This window comes from Osmerus mordax, chromosome 2 (assembly GCF_038355195.1).
Source record: "Osmerus mordax isolate fOsmMor3 chromosome 2, fOsmMor3.pri, whole genome shotgun sequence".
NCBI classification, from domain to species: Eukaryota; Metazoa; Chordata; class Actinopteri; order Osmeriformes; family Osmeridae; genus Osmerus; species Osmerus mordax.
This window is the reverse complement of record NC_090051.1, coordinates 672,231-696,795: the sequence shown is the minus strand read 5'-3', so window position 1 is coordinate 696,795 and position 24,565 is coordinate 672,231. Positions and strand designations below refer to the sequence as shown.

Genomic DNA, 24,565 nt, shown 5'->3' with positions numbered 1-24,565 from the left:
GAGGAAAAAACTTGTTGTTTATGTCCGTGTCATCTGTTGGTGGTGTCACCGCTACATACACATGCACGATCCAGGGATGCCATCTTCTGTCCTCATGATCCAGGATGCCATCTTCTGTCCTCATGATCCAGGGATGCCATCTTCTGTCCTCATGATCCAGGATGCCATCTTCTGTCCTCATGATCCAGGATGCCATCTTCTGTCCTCATGATCCAGGGATGCCATCTTCTGTCCTCATGATCCAGGATGCCATCTTCTGTCCTCATGATCCAGGATGCCATCTTCTGTCCTCATGATCCAGGATGCCATCTTCTGTCCTCATGATCCAGGATGCCATCTTCTGTCCTCATGATCCAGGGATGCCATCTTCTGTCTTCATGATCCAGGGATGCGGTTCAGAAGCCTGTTGAAAGAGCCAAGCAGACCGCCATACACAACCAGATCATGTTTGGATTTGAACGGCATCACGGCGTATCCATTGACCCCCCCCTCCCTCCTTCTGCTGACTGCAGAGTCAGTCCCTGGCTACAGTGTCAGTCCCTGGCTACAGTGTCAGTCCCTGGCTGCAGAGTGTCAGTCCCTGGCTACAGTGTCAGTACCTGGCTGCAGAGAGTCAGTCCCTGGCTGCAGAGAGTCAGTCCCTGGCTACAGAGTCAGTCCCTGGCTGCAGAGAGTCAGTCCCTGGCTGCAGAGAGTCAGTCCCTGGCTGCAGAGAGTCAGTCCCTGGCTGCAGAGAGTCAGTCCCTGGCTACAGAGTCAGTCCCTGGCTACAGAGAGTCAGTCCCTGGCTGCAGAGAGTCAGTCCCTGGCTGCAGAGAGTCAGTCCCTGGCTGCAGAGAGTCAGTCCCTGGCTGCAGAGAGTCAGTCCCTGGCTGCAGAGAGTCAGTCCCTGGCTGCAGAGAGTCAGTCCCTGGCTGCAGAGAGTCAGTCCCTGGCTACGGTTGCTTCAGAAATCTGTCCAGCTCCCTGTACAAAGGAACTTTTCTTGATTTCACTAACAAATATGTAATACAGAAAAGTATGCCAAGCATGTTAATTCATGCCGAATCGAACACAGCTCCAACCCTGCAGGATTTTTTTTTTTTAAATGTTCATGGCTACAGCCTTCACAGCAGCAGCCACAACCTCTCTGTAAACCAGCTTCCTGACTAAACCTGTAATGGTGATTAATATTTTACAACCAAAAATGGGTCAGATGAATTGTACAGAAATAGAGCTGTCTGCTTTCTGGCAGACTGGCCCACTGTCAGGAATCCACACCAGGGTTACCACGGGAGCACACCAGGGTTACCACGGGAGCACACCAGGGTTACCACGGGAGCACACCAGGGTTACCACAGGAGCCTGGGAGAGCCTTAAACATTTGTCAATATGAGATATACAAAACCAGTCTCCATCCTCATTGAGTATGTAGATACATATTAAAACTTCCCTAGAAACAGTTGCTGGCAGGCATCTAATTATCTGTAGATTTAGCAAGCATATCACCCAGTCATGTCCACCTACATGACTGCTTGTGAATGAATGAATTATCATGAATGCTAATAGCCACCTCTCTCATCCCTATCCATCCGGTTTGTAGGCTTGCAGTCATTGTTTCAGCAATATCTGCACTTAGAAATGACCTTAGATGCATCTAAGCTCCTTGGATCCACTGCTATGATTCTAAAAGATACATGTTGCCTTCAAAACACACTGACACATTGAAGCAGTTCTTTGAATTCACAAATATGTCTCTCATATGTAGGCTATGTAGCCTTAGTTCAAATCAAATCAAAATGTATTTGTATAGCCCTTTTTACACGCAAGCATGTCACAGAGGGCTTCACATACGCCCATAGAACTGCCCCGCAACCAACCTAAACCCTCAAGGAAGACAAGGAAAAACTCCCAACAGGAGAAAAAATGGAAGAAACCTTGGGAGGAGCAATTCAGAGAGGGATCCCCTCCTCTAGAGACGGTTGTTGAGAGAGAAGAGCAGAACACAGGCTAAACATAGTCATACAGTGTCAATGGGTTTTGAAACACCAAAATCCATTGTCACTTAGTTGAAAAATGGTTGAACACTTAGTTGAAAAGTGGCTTACAGTTAGCCCCACCGGCCACCCTGCAGGCTGAAAGCAACTGCCCTCACATCTAACCTGTATAGGGGCTGAGGATCCTGTGGTAGTCCAGTGCTGGGTGGGACTGGAGCAGAGTCCTGGAGGAGTGTTGATATGTGTGGATTTGTTTTCATATATTGCAGCCTGTACTGGATGGTCATGGTGTAACAGTGGATGAGACATATTTTCAGCTTCAGGTCGGATCATCTGCCGTCTACTAGTTGATAAGCTAACTCCACTGGATGGATGTTGAACTTGTCACAACATTGATCCTCTGCTGCTGTGGCGGTACAGCTGTTGGCAGGAGAGATCAGTCTGCTGAGTCAGCAGCCAGGGTCTGAACAGGTGTGAGACACGACTCAAATCCACATGTGCTCATATTCAAACAAGGTGAAGATTGTGGCTATCCGACTGTCCTACTGACAGCCACTGCAATACACCGACTTATTAAAGGAGCACGGGCAGAGGAATGAGTTTAAACTTTTTTTGCAGACTGGAATATGAATAGCCTACTTTTGAGTCTGTTAACATGTGGCTTGCCGCCGCTGAGGGACTGGCGCTGTAATGGACACTTCAGGACGTTCAGCACTCTTTCATTCACATGTCTGTATCAGTAGGCTGGAGCGGTAATCCTCTTAAATTCCGGTCGACAGAGGCGGAGCAAATCGCCTATTGCGTATTCGGTTCTCTCCGGTTATTTAGAGTGTGGGGCAATGCGGAGTGTGCGTGGTTGACAGACTTTACTGTGTAAGTGTAATGATTTTTTCGGGGGAAACTGTGTAGGCAGTGTGTCCGCAAACCGAGCAGATGCTGCTCCGGCCATGACTCGTCCCAAGAATCACACCTTTCAAGCGGCGTTGATATTTCTATCGGTCGCACAGCTTACCACAGGTACTGGATACTTTTACAGGTCTTACTTTGATTCAGCTGGCTTTACATTTTTAACATCGAAATCTAGTGTGTCCTTGTTTTATTGTGTGATCGTCTGCGTGGTCTTGTGGAGAAACTATGTTGTTGAGGTGGTAGCCTAAGCTAGTGTACGCCGTTCTGCAGCGTTCCTGCGTTTGGACTTGAAACTTAAAGGCAGTCAGGCTTCCCTGCGTGGATTGAATACACACTCCTGTTCTTCACATTTACACGGTTACAGCAGCCTACATAGTTAGTAGTGTGTTAACACATGTGTACCGTGAACATTATGCAATTAAACTGTCATCTTACATAACTGATTTGAAAGCATCTTAAGCGCGTGTCAAAAGATCAGTCTGTAGCCTACTGTCGTTTATAATAATCACAATACTGCAGGGCCCGTTCACAGGTGCTGCGTGCTTCAGTCGTTATACAGGTGGTTCAGTCATGGTTCAGACCCGACTGGTTTAGGTGGGTCTGGATCACTGTATTTGTCAACTTTTGTTAGTATTGTATCATAAAGAAGACAAATATGTTGTCTGTTAGACAACATAAACATAAACAAAAAAATACTATTTGTATATTATGTAAAGCTTGGATGACATGAGGATTGGCTTTGCAGTTCTTTTTGTTCAAGATTATTCTATCAAGGATAGTATTTTTCATCAGGAGTGGCAGACTGATTGGAGTCTTGCTACTGTATGAAGTTAATTACCAAATTATTGACAAAACAAGATAAATACAAAACGTTCAGTGTATTATTTTTTCAAATGGTGTTTGAATTATAAATTAGTATTAACTAAACTGCAACATGTCCATATAATAAAAAGCTGTAGCTGTAGCCTGTAGCTGTAGCCAGGCCCGTGAAGAGCGGGGCCAGGCCTCTCTTACAGACACTAATGAGGGGGCGGGGCCAGGCCTCTCTTACAGACACTAATGAGGGGGCGGGGCCAGGCCTCTCTTACAGACACTAATGAGGGGGCAACACAACACACCAAGGCTGTGATGTGATCAGTATACAGGTTTGAGATGTGTGCATGTGCGTGGCCTGAACCTCCTACAGGGACTATTTACATTGTGTCTTTCCCAGAAGTCAGACACTGTTGCTATGTGTTCTGAACACATGACGACTAGAGAGCTGGGGCCAAAGTAGCTATTATTTATTAATTATTATTTATTAGTGAAATATTAAGAGAAAGTTTACAGTACGTTGCTTTAGGGATATTATTTGGTAATTTTAAGGTTTTTTAACCTTTATTTTGCCAGCAGCAACTTCCATTTATGTGGCATGTTTAAAATTGTTAAAAGCATATTGCAATGAATGAGATCCCTACCAGAGCCTTCCATTTCCAATTAGTTTCATAGTAATTTAAGACAAGTGTATCTTGACTTGTCCCTGTTTCCCAAACATGAATTTGTTTCATAAACTGGTTTCATGATTGAGTTCCTGGTGCGGTCACAGTAGTCATAGGCTGCTTGAGAACATTCTGTTGATATTCTTGTGATTTTTACAGTGAGTGATGAAGGAGGGCAAAGGAACAAGTGCTAATGGCAGTAGGGAAACTGGCCCATATATCCCTTCCACAAATGGGCTCTACCTTTTGCGATGTAGAACCAGAAATCAATTTGCAGTGGATCATTCTATTCATCTCCTGATGGGGGTGACAAGTGCAGACACTCTCATGTCTCTCAGGAGCCAGATAGATTCCTCATGTCGATAATTCAAATTAGACAGTCTCGACAAGACTTGACACAAACCAGTTTGGATGTTCTGCCCAGTGTATTCACAAAGTTAATTAAGATAACGTTCATCTGTATTAATACTGGAGGTGTTCTGTAGTGTTTCTGGGAGAAATCCTAACAGAGCCCTAGTGGAGGCTGAGAGGCCGGATCTACCATGTGGGCGATCTGGGCAGGTGCCCTACGTGCTCACAGTTTGTATTATTTTTTTAATTTTTTTATTTGTCTACATAAAAACTGTCTACACAAGGTTTGCTTGGCTCTCAATTTTTTAAATTATACAATCAGAATAAAATAAAAGTTGTTTACAAAAAATGAAGTATGATTGTGTGTGTGTGGGTCTTTAGTGCCCAGGGGCCCTTTAGAGTTCAAATCTGGCCTTGATGACACTACAACCATGACACTAAAACCATGAGACTCGAACCAGCAGAACTGCCTTAAAAACGACCCTAACCCTACTGACTATTTTTTTTATAAGGCGCATGGCAACACTTCTCAAACAAGTATGTTGGGCAAAACAAAGCTAGAAAGATGCTTGATCCAGCTCTGTGGCTGTCACATCAGGAAGTGGACTGCCTGTCCAGTTCACATGGCCTTACCAGGCAGGACAGGAGCTCCAGGAAGAGCGTTAGATTATCTGGGTGTTAAACTAAGAGGCATTATTCTGGTTTCTCCAAACAAATAAGGCCACAGACCTGAGTTACATAACAGGAACCTTCAGGAACCTTCTCTGCCTGAAAGAGCCAAATGGTCCCCCAGTCTAAGAGGTCTTTACAGGACTTTGGTTTGTTGGCACCATCACTGGGCTCCACCCTTCTGTTTCAACAAGAAATGGTCGGATGAATGGAAAGTTTGTTTAGGATTAGAAGAAAGTTTAGTTACACTGGATATGGATTGAGAGAGAATCACACACACTATATAATCTAGCCAGAGTGGAGGTCCAATGTTTGTCTTGGAAGCACAAGGCATCCAGAGGTGACACGTGACAAAGGGGGCTGTAGGCTAACGTGCTGCTGTCGTGTGTTCCAGCTCTCAAGTGTGTGTGCCGGCTGTGTGAAAACAACACCTGTGAGACCAGCGCGGACGGAGCGTGCTGGAACTCTGTGATGCTGATCGACGGCAAGGAGGAGACGGACAAGTCCTGTCTGTCTGCTGAGAAGAAAAACCAGGTGTACTGCTACAGCTCCCGGAACGTGTCCAAGAGGAACTGCTGCTTCACTGACTTTTGCAACAACGAGAACCTGCACCTGTATCAAGGTAGGTTCCTCTGCCGTGTGTCATGGTGTTTCAGTGGTGGAGATGGCGGTAGACTTCCTAAACCTAAAGCCTAATGGTGTGAGGTGGAGATGGTGGGAATTCTGTTGATCTAGGTGCAGTTGCAACCATAGTTGTGTCTGAATCCCCTTGAAGCAAGCTGTTTCCTTCACCACGTGGAGAGGGAGAAGGGAGGGGTGGAGAGGGAGAAGGGAGGGGTGGAGAGAGAGATGGGAGGGGTTGAGAGGGAGATGGGAGGGGTGGAGAGGGAGATGGGAGGGGTGGAGAGGGAGATGGGAGGGGTGGAGAGGGAGATGGGAGGGGTGGAGAGAGAGATGGGAGGAGTGGAGAGGGAGATGGGAGGGGTGGAGAGGGAGATGGGAGGGGTGGAGAGGGAGATGGGAGGGGTGGAGAGGGAGATGGGAGGGGTGGAGAGGGAGATGGGAGGGGTGGAGAGGGAGATGGGAGGGGTTGAGAGGGAGAAGGGAGGGGTGGAGAGGGAGAAGGGAGGGGTGGAGTGGGACACGTGACCTCACACAGTCAACAACAACCCGTTGCCATGGGATTCCACTCCCTGTGCTTAGATTGAGGCAGTCTGGCCAGACAAGCTAAGCACTGATCCTCCTTGCATATCCTGTGACATAATATTGTTGGCAGAGGTTACCAGCGGCCAATGTGTGATCTTCCCCTCAGGTTTATAAATACCTCATCAGGCATGGGGCAGTGTGGGGTGCAAATCCTCTTTTGTTGCAGGTAGGCTAGGGCTTACAGAGAGTTGGGGTGGTTGAAGCTGCAGGTAATTGATTTGTTGTCAGGGCTTGCACACTCAGTGTGGACGAGCATTGTGATTTTCAATTGTGGTGTGTTTTACTGTGCTCAGACATCTATTTTCACCCCCCTTCACACACACACACTCTCACACAAACACACACGGATGATGTTGTGTGTTCTGTGTGGATGATGTTGTGTTTTCTGTGTGGATGATGTTGTGTGTTCTGTGTGGATGATGTTGTGTTTTCTGTGTGGACGATGTTGTGTGTCAGATGGGGGTCAGATGGCTGAGCGGTTAGGGAGTCGGGCTATTAATCAGAAGGTTGTTGGTTCGATTCCTGGATGTGCCAAAAATGACGTTGTGTCCTTGGGCAAGGCACTTCACCCTACTTGCCTCGGGGAGAATGTCTGTACTTACTGTAAGTCGCTCTGGATAAGAGCGTCTGCTAAATGACTAAATGTAATGTAAAATGTAAATGTGTTGTTTTCTGTATCTCTCTAATAATGGCAGGAATCTTTGTGTGTGTGTGTACAAATTAGAATGGGTTTAGTTTCCGACGATCAACTCAAGAACCGGGCACTCTGCAAAGTTTATGTGTCCTCTTTATAACCCAACGGAGTGCAGTGCCGGAATTGACGTTGTTTGGATAAGCATTTTGACATCAAATAATGAAATAAATTATGAGGTGAGGGAGTCTGGTCTGGTCTGGTAGAGGTGAGGGAATCACCTCTACCTCTCCCTCTCCACTGGTCTGTTCTGGTGGAGGTGAGGGAGTCTGGTCTGGTAGAGGTGAGGGAGTCTGGTCTGGTAGAGGTGAGGGGGTCTGGTCTGTTCTGGTGGAGGTGAGGGAGTCTGGTCTGTTCTGGTGGAGGTGAGGGGGTCTGGTCTGGTGGAGGTGAGGGGGTCTGGTCTGGTCTGGTGGAGGTGAGGGTGTCTGGTGGAGGTGAGGGAGTCTGGTCTGGTGGAGGTGAGGGAGTCTGGTCTGGTGGAGGTGAGGGAGTCTGGTCTGGTCTGGTGGAGGTGAGGGGGTCTGGTGGAGGTGAGGGAGTCTGGTCTGTTCTGGTGGAGGTGAGGGAGTCTGGTCTGTTCTGGTGGAGGTGAGGGGGTCTGGTCTGGTGGAGGTGAGGGGGTCTGGTCTGGTGGAGGTAAGGGGGTCTGGTCTGGTGGAGGTGAGGGGGTCTGGTCTGGTGGAGGTGAGGGGGTCTGGTCTGGTGGAGGTGAGGGGGTCTGGTCTGGTGGAGGTGAGGGGGTCTGGTCTGGTGGAGGTGAGGGGGTCTGGTCTGGTGGAGGTGAGGGAGTCTGGTATGTTCTGGTGGAGGTGAGGGAGTCTGGTCTGTTCTGGTGGAGGTGAGGGAGTCTGGTCTGGTCTGGTGGAGGTGAGGGAATCTGGTCTGGTCTGGTCTGGTGGAGGTGAGGGAGTCTGGTTAGGGTTAGTCTGGTCTGGTTAGGGTTAGTCTGTTCTGGTGGTGGTGAGGGGGTCTGGTTAGGGTTAGTCTGTTCTGGTGGTGGTGAGGGGGTCTGGTTAGGGTTAGTCTGTTCTGGTGGTGGTGAGGGGGTCTGGTTAGGGTTAGTCTGTTCTGGTGGTGGTGAGGGGGTCTGGTTAGGGTTAGTCTGTTCTGGTGGTGGTGAGGGGGTCTGGTCTGGTGGTGGTGAAGGGGTCTGGTTGTGGTTAGTCTGGTCTGGTTAGGGTTAGTCTGTTCTGGTGGTGGTGAGGGGGTCTGGTCTGGTCTGGTGGAGGTGAAGGGGTCTGGTTAGGGTTAGTCTGGTCTGGTGGTGGTGAGGGGGTCTGGTCTGGTGGTGGTGAGGGGGTCTGGTTAGGGTTAGTCTGGTCTGGTGGTGGTTATGGTTAGTCTGGTCTGGTTAGGGTTAGTCTGGTCTGGTGGTGGTGAGGGGGTCTGGTTAGGGTTAGTCTGGTCTGGTTAGGGTTAGTCTGGTCTGGTGGTGGTGAGGGGGTCTGGTTAGGGTTAGTCTGGTCTGGTTAGGGTTAGTCTGGTCTGGTGGTGGTGAGGGGGTCTGGTTAGGGTTAGTCTGGTCTGGTGGTGGTTATGGTTAGTCTGGTCTGGTTAGGGTTAGTCTGGTCTGGTGGTGGTGAGGGGGTCTGGTTAGGGTTAGTCTGGTCTGGTGGTGGTGAGGGGGTCTGGTTAGGGTTAGTCTGGTCTGGTTAGGGTTAGTCTGGTCTGGTGGAGGTGAGGGGGTCTGGTTAGGGTTAGTCTGGTCTGGTTAGGGTTAGTCTGGTCTGGTGGAGGTGAGGGGGTCTGGTTAGGGTTAGTCTGGTCTGGTTAGGGTTAGTCTGGTCTGGTTAGGGTTAGTCTGGTCTGGTGGTGGTTATGGTTAGTCTGGTCTGGTTAGGGTTAGTCTGGTCTGGTGGTGGTTATGGTTAGTCTGGTCTGGTTAGGGTTAGTCTGGTCTGGTGGTGGTTATGGTTAGTCTGGTCTGGTTAGGGTTAGTCTGGTCTGGTGGTGGTTATGGTTAGTCTGGTCTGGTTAGGGTTAGTCTGGTCTGGTGGTGGTGAGGGGGTCTGGTTAGGGTTAGTCTGGTCTGGTTAGGGTTAGTCTGGTCTGGTTAGGGTTAGTCTGGTCTGGTGGTGGTGAGGGGGTCTGGTTAGGGTTAGTCTGGTCTGGTTAGGGTTAGTCTGGTCTGGTTAGGGTTAGTCTGGTCTGGTGGTGGTGAGGGGGTCTGGTTAGGGTTAGTCTGGTCTGGTTAGGGTTAGTCTGGTCTGGTTAGGGTTAGTCTGGTCTGGTGGTGGTGAGGGGGTCTGGTTAGGGTTAGTCTGGTCTGGTTAGGGTTAGTCTGGTCTGGTTAGGGTTAGTCTGGTCTGGTGGAGGTGAGGGGGTCTGGTTAGGGTTAGTCTGGTCTGGTTAGGGTTAGTCTGGTCTGGTTAGGGTTAGTCTGGTCTGGTGGAGGTGAGGGGGTCTGGTTAGGGTTAGTCTGGTCTGGTTAGGGTTAGTCTGGTCTGGTTAGGGTTAGTCTGGTCTGGTGGAGGTGAGGGGGTCTGGTTAGGGTTAGTCTGGTCTGGTGGAGGTGAGGGGGTCTGGTTAGGGTTAGTCTGGTCTGGTGGAGGTGAGGGTTAGGGTTAGTCTGGTCTGGTGGAGGTGAGGGGGGATTTGTCCTCCAGTGCCTTGGGCTTGGCCCATTACGACCCGTTCCCTTGGTTACCACATAGATTGTATGCAGAGGCACACAGACACCCGAGTCCTTCCAGATGACTCTGCGCAGGGCAGAGTGTAAATACAGAGGGTCATGTTTAAAAGGCACTTAAGGAGAAGCCATGGATAGCATGGTCGTAACAAGCTACGTCCATGTTCATGAAACTGTTTGGTTGGAGGACTGGAGGTTGAGCAGGAGGTGATTCTGCCATTTATGTCATCCTGTGTTGGGTGTTGTCCCACCAATCAATGACTCCTTCCCCACTGGGGTTATCTGGTTCCAAATCTGCTAGTCTGTGTCAGGACTTAATCTGTTTTTACACTTTAGATTTTCATTAAGATATCCCAGTCTTCATTTTGCGGACATACCGAACACATGTTGAATGAATGAAATCAACAACAAAAACATATTTTACATTGATAGTCCTGTACATGTGTTCTCCTTGTGTGAAGGCCTGGTGTCATATTATGCTTACCATCGCATGACAACTGATTTCGTAAAAAAATACTCAGTGATTATTCTGTATCATGTGAAAAACACGAGTACTTATTTTATGTAAAGCAATTACTGTACGGCACATGACTTGAATCACAACAAAGAAGTACATTATTTACCTGCTTGATGTCTAGATCAACATTTACAGTTCAGCAGATGGATTTTGAATGTGTCTGGTCATACATGTTGTACAACATGTTGTAGTTTTTCTGCAACATTGACACATACCATGCAGCTATGTGTGTCCTGCCTGCCTGCCCCAGTGTGTGTCCTGCCTGCCCCAGTGTGTGTCCTGCCTGCCCCAGTGTGTGTCCTGCCTGCCCCAGTGTGTGGCCTGCCTGCCCCAGTGTGTGTCCTGCCTGCCCCAGTGTGTGTCCTGCCTGCCCCAGTGTGTGTCCTGCCTGCCTGCCCCAGTGTGTGTCCTGCCTGCCCCAGTGTGTGTCCTGCCTGCCCCAGTGTGTGTCCTGCCTGCCCCAGTGTGTGTCCTGCCTGCCCCAGTGTGTGGCCTGCCTGCCCCAGTGTGTGTCCTGCCTGCCCCAGTGTGTGTCCTGCCTGCCCCAGTGTGTGTCCTGCCTGCCTGCCCCAGTGTGTGTCCTGCCTGCCCCAGTGTGTGTCCTGCCTGCCTGCCCCAGTGTGTGTCCTGCCTGCCCCAGTGTGTGTCCTGCCTGCCCCAGTGTGTGTCCTGCCTGCCTGCCCCAGTGTGTGTCCTGCCTGCCCCAGTGTGTGTCCTGCCTGCCCCAGTGTGTGTCCTGCCTGCCCCAGTGTGTGTCCTGCCTGCCTGCCCCAGTGTGTGTCCTGCCTGCCCCAGTGTGTGTCCTGCCTGCCCCAGTGTGTGTCCTGCCTGCCTGCCCCAGTGTGTGTCCTGCCTGCCCCAGTGTGTGTCCTGCTTGCCCCAGTGTGTGTCCTGCCTGCCCCAGTGTGTGTCCTGCCTGCCTGCCCCAGTGTGTGTCCTGCCTGCCCCAGTGTGTGTCCTGCCTGCCCCAGTGTGTGTCCTGCCTGCCCCAGTGTGTGTCCTGCCTGCCTGCCCCAGTGTGTGTCCTGCCTGCCTGCCCCAGTGTGTGTCCTGCCTGCCCCAGTGTGTGTCCTGCCTGCCCCAGTGTGTGTCCTGCCTGCCCCAGTGTGTGTCCTGCCTGCCCCAGTGTGTGTCCTGCTTGCCCCAGTGTGTGTCCTGCCTGCCCCAGTGTGTGTCCTGCCTGCCTGCCCCAGTGTGTGTCCTGCCTGCCCCAGTGTGTGTCCTGCCTGCCCCAGTGTGTGTCCTGCCTGCCCCAGTGTGTGTCCTGCCTGCCTGCCCCAGTGTGTGTCCTGCCTGCCCCAGTGTGTGTCCTGCCTGCCCCAGCCAGACACACACAAGTCAGACTATGACGTCAGAATTAGTACTGGAGGACGTTGAAAGGACACAGCACCTTATTTTTAAACCAATTTTTAAATGTATTTCCATACATTTGGCTATTTTGTCAACGGTCCTGTCACATGCAACTACACTCTTACTGTATGGAGATAGGGGAAATGTACTGAGGATGAAGGAAAAGTTTGAATACATGTCAGGAGTGATTGATTGCTCTTCAGATAGCTGCCATTGCCCTTGCTGTTCCCAAAGTAGCTACCAGGAACTGCTTGATAATGTAGTTACCAGGAACTGCTTGATACTCAAAACAGATTCGAAAGTGGGTATAGTTGACGGGGTACATGTGTTGAAAACAGAAGTTCCTGAACGAGGTCTGTGTCAGGCCAGAAGGAAGACAAGATCAATTTAGAACAACCTGACTTGAAGAGAAGATTCTTTATCTATGTATTGGAAGTGTTGCTCGATAGCAGCAAATTCTTCAATGAGGCACACTTTTCGAAGGCTTTAACTGTGGGTCATGAGTAGGAGACAAACCTACTTCCTGTTGTTCAGTACAATGCCATGGTCTACTTTGCCCTGGTTGGACATGGTGGTAGAGTAGGTTGAAGGGCAGGGGTACATTAGGCAAGACCAGACATATCTGACCCTGTGTAACTTGACCTGGAGGAGATGTTGCAAGTCGTTATTCCTCTTAATTGATGGAGAAACTTGTTGGGAGACTGAAGGATTTGAAAAGAACCAAAAGGTCAAGGAGAAAGGAACAGGACTGCACTTTAGCCGAGACTTCTGGAACTTTAGTGGCCAAGGTTTCCTGAGGCTCATCATGTACTAGCAAAGTAAGAAAATGAAGACCTGAGGTCTTGTGAAGCACGGTTTCTCAAATTCACGGATGTTTTTCTGTCATCAAGACATGTCATTTTAGTGCCCCTGAAAGTGCCTAGTTGACTTTATCCACCCACCAAGAGCAGCAAGGACAGAGACAAACGTTGCTTGTTATTTTCCACGGTTGTTGTGGGGAGGATGAACCAGGTGGGACAGGTCAGGAGCGGAGGTCTGACTGTCTGAATAGAAATCATTAAAATGCATTTTCAGGTTAGCTGCATGGCACTGCATTCAAAGAAAAAAGGCAATTTAAGTCCAGTAAAATCCAGCCTCCCAGTCTTTCACTGTCGGAGGCCAGTCTGATTGCCTCAGAATATTGATGGCCAGTGTCGAAAACTCCTGGCATTTTGGAAGCAGAGAAAAAAAAAAATCTTTTGAGGTGTTTGAAAGGTTGGTCCAGTCTCAGTTGACTGGTAACATAATAGATTATGTAGTCATACACATATTTTTGGTTGTTGTTTATATGAATTGTGTTTAATAGTATATATGAATATACGATGTCTGGTGTATGAGCTTGTATGGTTTATGGTATGAAGTGGTTCAACCAGACCACTAGAGGGAGCAGCCACAGTACTGTTTAGATTCCTAGTTAAACGGTTGTGTAGATGTCTGGTGATGTTTTTTCATTTATATTTTATTATTACCCAAGCTATGGAAGTGTGTGTGATCATTGTGTTTATTTACCGGATTATTTAGAGTGCTCAGATTAATATTATCTTAACCAAAAAAGTGTGTGTGTGTGGTTGTCGTCCACAGAGAGGCCTTCGGAGGTGCCTGGCTGGGGCAAGCTGGAGCTGGCGGCAGCCATCTTGGTGCCGTCGTGCCTGCTGTGTGTGGGTGCCATGCTGGGTGTTTGTGTGCTGCAGGGCCCGCGCTGCGCCTACCGCCGGGCACACAAGCAGGGTGCAGAGGAGGCCCTGGAGGACACCCTCATGGCCCCTGACAAGTGTCTCAAAGAGCTCATCTATGACATGAGTTCCTCCGGCTCCGGATCAGGTGAGAACACACACACACGCAAACACATGCACGCAGACACACACACACATACATTCACACTCATACAATGTGCAAGTCTGTTTTTCATTGTTTATGCTCATGTAGAAACACAGGAAGAGGGGGAACACCAGGCAAATTAGGCATCATTGTCATTTACTGTGTCCAGGATGATATTTATTGTCTGTTAGAATTATGGACTGGTTGGTCCCTTGACATCGACAAACAGAAAACAAATGTGATAATTATTTAGGCTAGTGCGGTGGATTTCATACAGTGCCGTTCACGGAATAATCGAGCCACATACACACAAAGATTCCTGCCTAGTTAGATGAAATAATATGTAAATGTTTTGAGGCTTGACGTGTTGTGGTCCCGTGTGGTCCCGCTTCCTCAGGCCTCCCGCTCCTGGTTCAGAGGACCATCGCCCGCACCATCGTGCTGCAGGAGACCATCGGGAAGGGCCGCTTCGGAGAGGTGTGGCGTGGGAAGTGGCGAGGAGAGGACGTTGCGGTGAAGATCTTCTCCTCCAGAGACGAGAGGTCTTGGTTCCGCGAGGCGGAGATCTACCAGACCATAATGCTCCGTCACGAGAACATCCTTGGCTTCATCGCCGCCGACAACAAAGGTCTCAAACTCAATCTTTTAATTGTCCAATTTGAAAACCTGCAATGTTCTTTTCGCCGTAAACTACCAACAACATTTTTTTGTTAACAGGTTGTTAGGGAAACAGTTTCTAAGCAACCACACAATGTCTTAGAACTGCTTACGCTAGTTTCCTGTTTTAATAAAAAAGTAGTTTGGACCTGCTGAACCCAGTCTGTAGGCTGTCTGACCTGCTGAACCCAGTCTGTAGGCTGTGTGTGACCTGTGTCCTCTGTGTGTGATGCAGATAACGGCTCCTGGACCCAGCTGTGGCTCGTGTCTGAATACCACGAACCTGGCTCATTGTTTGACTACCTGAACAGGTACACTGTCGCCGTGCAGGACATGATGCTGCTGGCTCTGTCCATTGCCAGTGGACTGGCTCACCTCCACATGGAGATCATTGGCACCCAGGGTGAGTGTCTCTGTCTCGTACTACACAAATGGGACGGGGGAGGGGGACTTTTAATTTGAAGGCCACCACTGCCAAACAGGAAGCAGAATCAGAATGAATGTAAAGTATTGTACATATGGCACCCAGCCCACCATGGAAGCAGTTCTGTCAGAACAGGTACTTCCAGAACAGTCCACAGATCTACTATTGCACATGCAAGTGGGTTGTGCACAAAGCCTCGATTACACTTCATGGCTGATGCCATGGCTGGTTGCAGTGAGTTTACAAGAAAGTTGGGCAGGAAAACAAGATGATTAAGACGAAACAAAAACATGGCTTCTTGTGGGGTTGCTGAGGAGCAGGAGGAGAGTGACGGAGCATATTTACATGTTCATTTGGAGCATCACAACACACTGACCAGCTCTGTCCCTGACCTGAGTTGGTTACCACGGTTACCAGACAGCGATAAGAATGTTCAAGTGTCCACAACAAGTCAATAAGAAGTTTCAAAAGTTCCAGCCTCTTTCACAATGACCCCTCCAGCCGAGGGTTAGGGTTAGAGATCACTCCCCACCTGCACTCATCTGTCCTCTTCTTCCTGCACATCTCACTGCTCCAATTGGAGCTGTACACAAACAAAGCATGCCTGTGTTCATGTGGTGTAACATCATCAGTGCTGCATTCATCACGGGAAGCACAACACTTCAGAATGCACTTCATAACGAGGAGAGCTTCACAACGTTGTTTGGCAAAATATCAATGCGCTATTCTCAAAAAACGTGTCTTTTAATGTTTGTCTAATCAGGTTGTGTGTGTTTTAAAGTGTCTAATCAGATTGTGTGTGTTTTAATGTGTGTCTAATCAGGTTGTGTTATCTGTGAACAGGGAAGCCTGCCATTGCACACAGGGACATCAAGTCCAAGAACATTCTGGTGAAGAAGAACGGGACAGCCGTCATTGCAGACCTGGGCCTGGCTGTGAAGCACGACTCCACCACCAACACCATCGACATCCCGTCCAATCACAGAGTGGGGACCAAGAGGTACGCAACAGACACACCTGACAACAGCCACACTTGACAACAGCAAAAACACTGTTGCCTAGATACGTCGACCATGGGAGACACTTTGCCTCCTGAAATGGCACAGCTTATAAAGAATCCTGAGCTCCAGATCAGGAGGGCTCCCCCTCTACAGGAGTCTGCCCAGGAGCTGCTCTGTCAATCTGACAGGTGTCTCCTCTCACATCACCGTGGGCCTCGAGGATGTCTAGCTATTCTTAGGCCACCATATGCTGTTTGTGGACAGCTGCTGAGCATGAGAGAGTCTGTGTCCTGAGGAAGAGAGAAGGGGTTGTCCTTCTCCTGCTGGTCTTCTTCATTAGCTTTAACAGGTTTGTCCTCTGCAGGTACATGGCCCCAGAGATCCTGGACGACTCCATCAATATGAACAGTTTTGAGTCGTTCAAGCGGGCGGATATCTACGCCTTGGGCCTGGTGTTCTGGGAACTCTCCAGGAGGTGCTCTGTCAGGGGTGTGTTATACACACACACACATACACACACACACACATACATACACACACATACACACGCTGTACTGCATTCATATAACCTTACCTAATTCACACTGGGAACATGACTATTTCAAGCAGATCCACGTTGTGGGGCCATTGCAAGGTTAAGGACACAGCGAGTGATGTGTTTTGTCCTGTTTTTGTCCTTTATCTACATGGTGGAAACTGACAGAAAATTGGGAATTTTGTCTAAATAAAGACTGTGTTCATTCTAACAGGAATTCATGAAGATTTCCAGTTGCCTTACTATGACTTAGTGCCTTCAGACCCATCTGTGGACGACATGAGAAGGGTGGTGTGTGACCAGAAGCAGCGGCCAAGCATCCCCAACCAGTGGCAGAGCTGTGAGGTGAGCACCGCTCAGAGGTGGGGGTGACTGATGGAGCTGTGCTTGTGTGCAGGCTCTGAGGGTGATGGGGGTGACTGATGGAGCTGTGCTTGTGTGCAGGCTCTGAGGGTGATGGGGGTGACTGATGGAGGTGTGCTTGTGTGCAGGCTCTGAGGGTGATGGGGGTGACTGATGGAGGTGTGCTTGTGTGCAGGCTCTGAGGGTGATGGGGGTGACTGATGGAGCTGTGCTTGTGTGCAGGCTCTGAGGGTGATGGGGGTGACTGATGGAGGTGTGCTTGTGTGCAGGTGATGGGGGTGACTGATGGAGCTGTGCTTGTGTGCATGCTCTGAGGGTGATGGGGGTGACTGATGGAGCTGTGCTTGTGTGCAGGCTCTGAGGGTGATGGGGGTGACTGATGGAGGTGTGCTTGTGTGCAGGCTCTGAGGGTGATGGGGGTGACTGATGGAGCTGTGCTTGTGTGCAGGCTCTGAGGGTGATGGGGGTGACTGATGGAGGTGTGCTTGTGTGCAGGTGATGGGGGTGACTGATGGAGCTGTGCTTGTGTGCATGCTCTGAGGGTGATGGGGGTGACTGATGGAGCTGTGCTTGTGTGCAGGCTCTGAGGGTGATGGGGGTGACTGATGGAGCTGTGCTTGTGTGCAGGCTCTGAGGGTGATGGGGAAGGTGATGAGGGAGTGCTGGAACGCCAGCGCGGCTGCTCGGCTCACGGCGCTGCGCGTCAAGAAGACGGTGGCCCAGGTGAACGTCATGAAGGACATCAAAGATTAGCCACCTGGACGCATGCTGGCACCGGCACCAACTCACCCGGACTGTCTGGAGAAGAAAAGAACTCTGGTCATCCAGGGCAACCGCGTGGTGTCCATGCCATCAACAGGAAGCAGCAATGAGCATGCTCAGCTAAGGATGCCAGAGGATTGTGGGAAGAGTCTCTTCACACCTTACAGGAAGTGACAAAACTTAATTGGCCAAACCACAGGAAGTAGGAAGGAATTAAGCTGTGACCTGTCAGGAGATGGATGAGAAACACAATGTACAGATTTCTTTGCTACCTCACACATGTTTTAAGTGCCCAAAGCTTGAAGTTGCACATTTAACTGCTTTGTGCCATATACTGTATTTATCAATATTGTGCTAGGCTGACTGTGAATGTTACTGAGTAACTTCTTACCTGATTGTACAGGACACATGTGTGAACAGTTGACTGTTACACTGGTTCACCTATCGCCCATCTACCAGAGGATAAGTCAGAATGCCTGATGACAAAACTACACATTAGTATTAGAAACACAACCACATCCATTTCTAAAAGTCAGTGTTAAACAACATTCAAATGTGCTAAACAGCCAGTGCTACTATATGTAAGAGAGATTGATAGACAAGAAAACAGAAAGATAGGATTTACAAAATGATATAATGATTCTATATGAATATCATGATATATCCAAAGCCTTTAATTTAATGCTGCACTTTTTTGTAGACTGACTATAAAAATGCCTATGTGAAAACATATCTTAAAAAAAGAATATTTGTATACTGCAGATACAAATTGCTGCTGTAAGATTCTCAAAGCGGTGCACTCTTTCTTCAAGGTGCACTTGTAAAGCTGTATATAACTATACATAGCTGACAACAATTCAATATTTCAATACATAATTACTCAAAACATAATGCTGCTGTGCTTTCTTTGCTTATGGATCCAATTTGTTTAATTTGTAGGAGTCTACAAAATAGGGATTTTATGTTGTGAGGACAGATTTGAGTTTTGAGCACAACCGGTGAACTTGTGAACACTATTACTGGTGTGGGACACCACTTGTGAACAATCAACAAACCAAAAGGTTGATAGCGCCACTTAACCCTAATAAGTGTGCGTGTTTTTTATGAGGACCAGATTGTCCTTGAATGTTTACTTTGATATCATTGCAAATGCTGATGAGCTGTGTAAAATCACCATAGTCCGCATTTGCATTTTTTACTCCATGGATCATGAAGTTAAGGAGAGGGTGGTGAGGAGTAGGCTACCATGATAGGTGGCAGTACATTAATTAGCATGATCGAAGTCGGATCACTAGTTGTTAAAATGATTACATAATTATAATGAGCTACTGTACTGCTATACTATCAGATATACTATACTAGCTGGTCTGATATCTGCACATGTCTGTCATTTTATATTTCTGTTTCGTATATAAGAACAATTATTGTTTCACTTCGTGTTTTATTGTACTAATTATGTGAGAATGCAGTATTGCAGTTTGAAACGCTTTGCCTGTATCAAGTGGACACGTTAGCGTTTACATAAAGTTGGTAAAATTGCAAAGTTAAGCTTTTGATGTCACGAGGCCTATATGTTTGAGTCAGTTTTCTCAACAAAAAAAAATAAAAATAGAAAAGCTGTACACTTTGAGAAATGTGAGACAGTTGTACTGTTAGAGATGGCGTGTAGTTTGATTTATAAAACCATCAGTCATTCCAAAGATATTAATTTCAATTCTTACTGGGGTTAATTGGGTGTGCTTTGCCTTCGGCAAGGGCACAACCTTTGTTCTCTCACATATATTATTATTGGGTGTGCTCAAGCCTTCGGCGAGAGCACAACCTTTGTTCTCTCACATATATATTATTATTATTATTATTTTTATTTCTTTTTGCCCCCCTAAAACTCAGTAAATACTTGGCCTACATAGACAACGTAGGTGTCAAAAGTTTCGTCTTGGTAGCGATTGAGTTGCTTCTATTGGAATTTACGTTCCGTTGCATGGTTTAAGCTTAAATTAAGTTTTTGTGGCGAAAAGTGAAGCTAACGGTGGCTAATTTGCTAGCCACAGTCACTGACGTTACTAACGTCACTGCGTCACTAACGTCACGAAAACACGCGTGACTACCTTTGCCAGAACATTCGTTTAGCATCTGTTAACTTGGGGGATAGCTAGGCTAACTATAGCTTTACTGCAAGGCAGCTGCAGAAACGCCACAAGAAAAGAGGCCAGGGTGATAACTATTTACTCATTTTACTTTGTGATATGACACACAATTGTGATGTGTAATGTACAATGTAAGCTGATATTATTAAGGAAGTACATCTACTTTCGGAAACAGTAGTCTACTATTTCACTGAAGTATTAGCATCATGACATTAGCCTGTGTTTCCCGGGCAACACATACTACAGTGGTCTATGATGTAGCGTTATCTGTTTTCAATCGTTAAAATAAACATTCCTCACATATACATTTTCGTTGTAGGATTTATTCTGACATTAGAAACCGATTTGTTGGTGAAATTACCATTACCTGTGGTTTCAAACCAGTGTAGCTCACTGCAACGCTGTAGCTTACGCGAGACACACTACAAAAACATCTAGCTACAGTACACAGCTGTTTAGGAAGTCAAACAGCGACAGAAAATGTTCGGCACTCCCCTTACTTAAATCAAAAGTCTATCTAACTACTAACCTGAACTTCATTGCCACAGCCTAAACGTTGTCAATCTGTTCATGAAAATAATTAATTTCAGCCTAAACCGTACAACGGAACGTTAAATCCAATTCAACCAACGCAATCGCTACCAAGACGAACACAGCAGTAGCCTAGTACTGTACCGTAGTAGTACAATTTACCGGGGCAGCTTCTCAACACAGGGCTATATCGCATTTTGCGTTGTTACTGACAATGATCGCTACCAGTGAGCTTTTTATGAATGAGCAATTTTCCACTAAATAAATGTCAAGCTTATTTACGTTTTGGGGGGCATATTTTCAGTTAGCAGATGGTACCGTTTGAATTGCGATTCCATCTTCTACTGCCGGGTAACGTCGTAGAATAATCTTCAAAGGGGTTGTTTATTCATGAATGAATGCAATATGAGTAGGCTAAATGCCTGAAAATATCATGAGAAGAGAAAAACTTAAAATGACGTTTAAATCATAGAGAATAGGTCAATTTTTACACCGGTCTGCAATAATGTCACGAAAACACGCGTGACTACCTTTGGCAGAACATTCGTTTGGCATCTGTTAACTTGGGGGATAGCTAGGCTAACTATAGCTTTACTGCAAGGCAGCTGCAGAAACGCCACAAACAAAGAGGCCAGGGTGATAAATATTTACTCATTTTACTTTGTGATATGACACACAATTGTGATGTGTAATGTACAATATAAGCTGATATTATTAAGGAAGTACATCTACTTTCGGAAACAGTAGTCTACTATTTCACTGACATATTAGCATCATGACATTAGCCTGTGTTGCCCGGGCAACACATACTACAGTGGTCTATGATGTATCTGTTTTCAATCGTTAAAATAAACATTCCTCACATATACATTTTCGTTGTAGGATTTATTCTGACATTAGTAAACGATTTGTTGGTGAAATTACCATTACCTGTGGTTTCAAACCAGTGTAGCTCACTGCAACGCTGTAGCCTACTGTACCCGAGACACTAGTGTGAGTAGCTAACAACAACTCCTCAGCTGTTTAAGTCAAACGGCAACAGAACATGTTCGGCACTCCCCTTACTCAAAAGTCTTTCAGTAGGGAAACTATCTGACTACTAACCTGAACTTCATTGCCACAGCCTAAACTTTGTCAATCTGTTCATGAAAATAATTAATTTCAGCCTAAACCGTACAACGGAACGTTTAATCGAATTCAACCAACGCAATCGCTATCAAGACGAGCACAACAGTAGTCTACTAGTAGTACTGTACTGTAGTAGTAGAATTTACCGGGCAGCTTCTCCACACAGGGCTATATCGCATTTTGAGTTGTTACTGACAATGATCGCTACCAGTGAGCTTTTTATGAATGAGCTATTTTCCACTAAATAAATGTCAAGCTTATTTACGTTTTTGGGGGCATATTTTCAGTTAGCAGATGGTACTGTTTGAATCGCGATTCTATCTTCTGCCGGTAAAGTCGTAGAATAATCTTCAAAGGGGGTTCTTTATTAATGAATGAATGCAATATGAGTAGGCTAAATGCCTGAAAATATCACGAGAAGGGACAACTTAAAAGGACGTTTAAGTCATAGAGATTAGGTCCATTTGTACACCGGTCTGCCAAATGTATTCGTTTTGATTCAGCCTGTCAGCTGCCTCTTGCAGGGGAAATGAGAAGACATCATATTTCATTCTACACTTCACTCGTATTTTGAGTTGTAAATGAGCAGCAAAAAAAAGATGCTTTTAAATCTATGTAATCTTTATAAATAATAAGTAGGCCCGATGCATTTTTATATAAAATATACAGACCCCTGTGCAACCGACGCAAGCAAGCACACCCTACAATTTCCCCAGAAATTGTATCCTCTCTAGTTATTTTTTTAAATTTCTTTTTGCCCCCCTAAAACTCAGTCAATATTTGGCCTACATAGACAACGTAGGTGTCAAAAGTTTCGTCTTGGTAGCGATTGAGTTGCTTCTATTGGAATTTACGTTCCGTTGCATGGTTTAGGCTTAAGTTAAGTTTTTGTGGCGAAAAGTGAAGCTAACGGTGGCTAATTTGCTAGCCACAGTCACTGACGTTACTAACGCCACTGCGTCACTAACGTCACGAAAACACGCGTGACTACCTTTGGCAGAACATTCGTTTCGCATCTGTTAACTTGGGGGATAGCTAGGCTAACTATAGCTTTACTGCAAGGCAGCTGCAGAAACGCCACAAGAAAAGAGGCCAGGGTGATAACTATTTACTCATTTTACTTTGTGATATGACACACAATTGTGATGTGTAATGTACAATATAAGCTGATATTATTAAGGAAGTACATCTACTTTCGGAAACAGTAGTCTACTATTTCACTGAAGTATTAGCATCATGACATTAGCCTGTGTTGCCCGGGCAACATATACTACAGTGGTCTATTATGTAGCGTTATCTGTTTTCAATTGTTAAAATAAACATTCCTCACATATACATTTTCGTTGTAGGATTTATTCTGACATTAGAAAACGATTTGTGGGTGAAATTATCATTACCTGTGGTTTCAAACCAGTGTTGCTCACTGCAACGCTGTAGCCTACGAGACACTACAAAAACATCTACACTACACAGCTGTTTAGGAAGTCAAACGGCGACAGAACATGTTCGGCACTCCCCTTACTTAAATCAAAAGTCTATCTACTGTAACTGCTAACCTTAACTTCATTGCCACAGCCTAAACTTTGTCAATATGTTCATGAAAATAATTAATTTCAGCCTAAACCGTACAACGGAAAATCCAATTCAACCAACGCAATCGCTACCAAGACGAACACAGCAGTAGTCTAGTACTGTACCGTAGTAGTACAATTTACCGAGGCAGCTTCTCCACACAGGGATAGTGCACTTTGCGTTGTTACTGTTGTTACTTAATTATCGCTACCAGTGAGCTTTTCATGAAAGCGATTTTCCACTAAATAAATGTCAAGCTTATTTACGTTTTTGGGGGCATATTTTCAGTTAGAAGATGGTACTGTTTGAATCGTGATTCAATCTTCTACTGCCGGTAACGTTGTAGAATAATCTTCGAAGGGGGTTCTTTATTCATGAATGAATGCAATGAGTAGGCTAAATGCATGAAAATATCACGAGAAGGGAAAAACTTAAAAGGACGTTTACGTCATAGAGATATAGAGATTAGGTCAATTTTTACACCGGTCTGCCAAATGTATTCGTTTTGATTCAACGATGAGGATGCCTTTTGCAGGGGAAATGAGAAGATCTATTTCATTCTACACTTCACTCGTATTTTCAGTTGTAAATGAGCAGCAAAAAAAAAATGCTTTTAAATCTATGTAATCTTTATAAATAATAAGTATGCATTTTTATATAAAATATACAGAAATATCAGTTTTAAAAATGTCATTCAAAAACGGACCCCTGTGCAACCGACGCAAGCAAGCACACCCTACAATTTCCCCAGAAATTGTACCCTCTCTAGTTGTTTTTGATTTTGTGTCTGACACAAAAAATTTGCCTGCCCTGGTAAGATCATGTGACTTTTATAAAGAAGATTATTGTTGGATTTTACATCCTCTTGTGAGTTAGCATAATATTTTGTTTTGACAAAGGTAACCACTGTACATTGTGTTATGAAGTATATGGTTTTCTTCTAGCCTAATGTTTCATTACGATGGCTTTCATTCATGCACTATTTAATAGTCAATGTGTGACATCAGTGAGTCAATAAAATATTTTTCATGTTTCAGTTTCAGGTTTAATTTCATTGGTTCATTAGATGAATATCTGATGGTTATTTAGATCATGACGCACAATACAGGCTAATGGTTATCAAATGTAATTTTCCATTCCAGATTACATAATTATAAGAAGGGCATATTTCTGTGAAATCGTGTCCAAGTTTGTCACCTGAAATGAGACCCTTTAAGACCCTTTTGTTTCTTTATTTATTTATTTTTTACCTCTGGCGTGACTCATGCTCATATTGGTCTGAACTGTGTTTACAGCAAGTTTGATGCTAAGTTGTGTGTCCGTTAAACCGAGGAAGTGAATTGTCTGCACGTTGGCTGTCAGCACTACACATATGAGTCAGAAACATCGCTAAACCTAATGTTGGCCTAACTGTTTTTTTCTGCAAGGTGAGAGGAGATACGGGGGATAACGCGGTGTCAGTTACATGTTTTAGAAAACTAGTCTCAATTCCGCCTTCCCTCACCGCAATGACGTACTGAGAAAAGCGTCGAGAACCAGTGAATCTTTTCGTGTTAATTTCATGATCAGTCTTCAACAAGGACAAAGCCTCTTTTTAATTCAACAAAAAATTCTAAAGTAGGACGCAATGCCTAAAGTATCATTCTTCTGTCTGATGTCAGGCTTGGCGTTACGGTGGGATTTAGCATTCATCCTGGAGTCTATTCACATCCCTGTCAATTCAGATAGTAGGCTATTTCTAATTTACAAGGATGATAAACTCACTAAAACAAACTAATCTGTCTGTCAGTCAATCTAATTTGCTCACAG

General features: G+C 46.1%; 1 protein-coding gene across 1 annotated transcript; it reads left to right on the top strand.

Annotated features, from left to right (window-relative positions):
- Positions 1–2,902: 2,902 nt before the first annotated feature.
- Positions 2,903–17,986, top strand: LOC136957150 (activin receptor type-1C). The gene is made up of 9 exons (XM_067251183.1): positions 2,903–2,993; positions 5,778–6,005; positions 13,400–13,639; positions 14,034–14,264; positions 14,529–14,696; positions 15,561–15,717; positions 16,083–16,207; positions 16,468–16,598; positions 17,244–17,986. Exons 1-9 carry the CDS (start codon positions 2,924–2,926, stop codon positions 17,367–17,369), a joined length of 1,476 nt encoding a protein of 491 aa, XP_067107284.1. The 5' UTR covers positions 2,903–2,923; the 3' UTR covers positions 17,370–17,986.
- Positions 17,987–24,565: the final 6,579 nt, after the last annotated feature.

Coding starts and splice junctions, on each gene's coding strand:
- LOC136957150 (XM_067251183.1), top strand. CDS start 2,924: ATGACTCGTCCCAAGAATCACACCTTTCAAGCGGCGTTGATATTTCTA. Junction 15,718..16,082: donor CACAGAGTGGGGACCAAGAG/GTACGCAACAGA, acceptor TGTCCTCTGCAG/GTACATGGCCCCAGAGATCC. Junction 16,208..16,467: donor CAGGAGGTGCTCTGTCAGGG/GTGTGTTATACA, acceptor TCATTCTAACAG/GAATTCATGAAGATTTCCAG.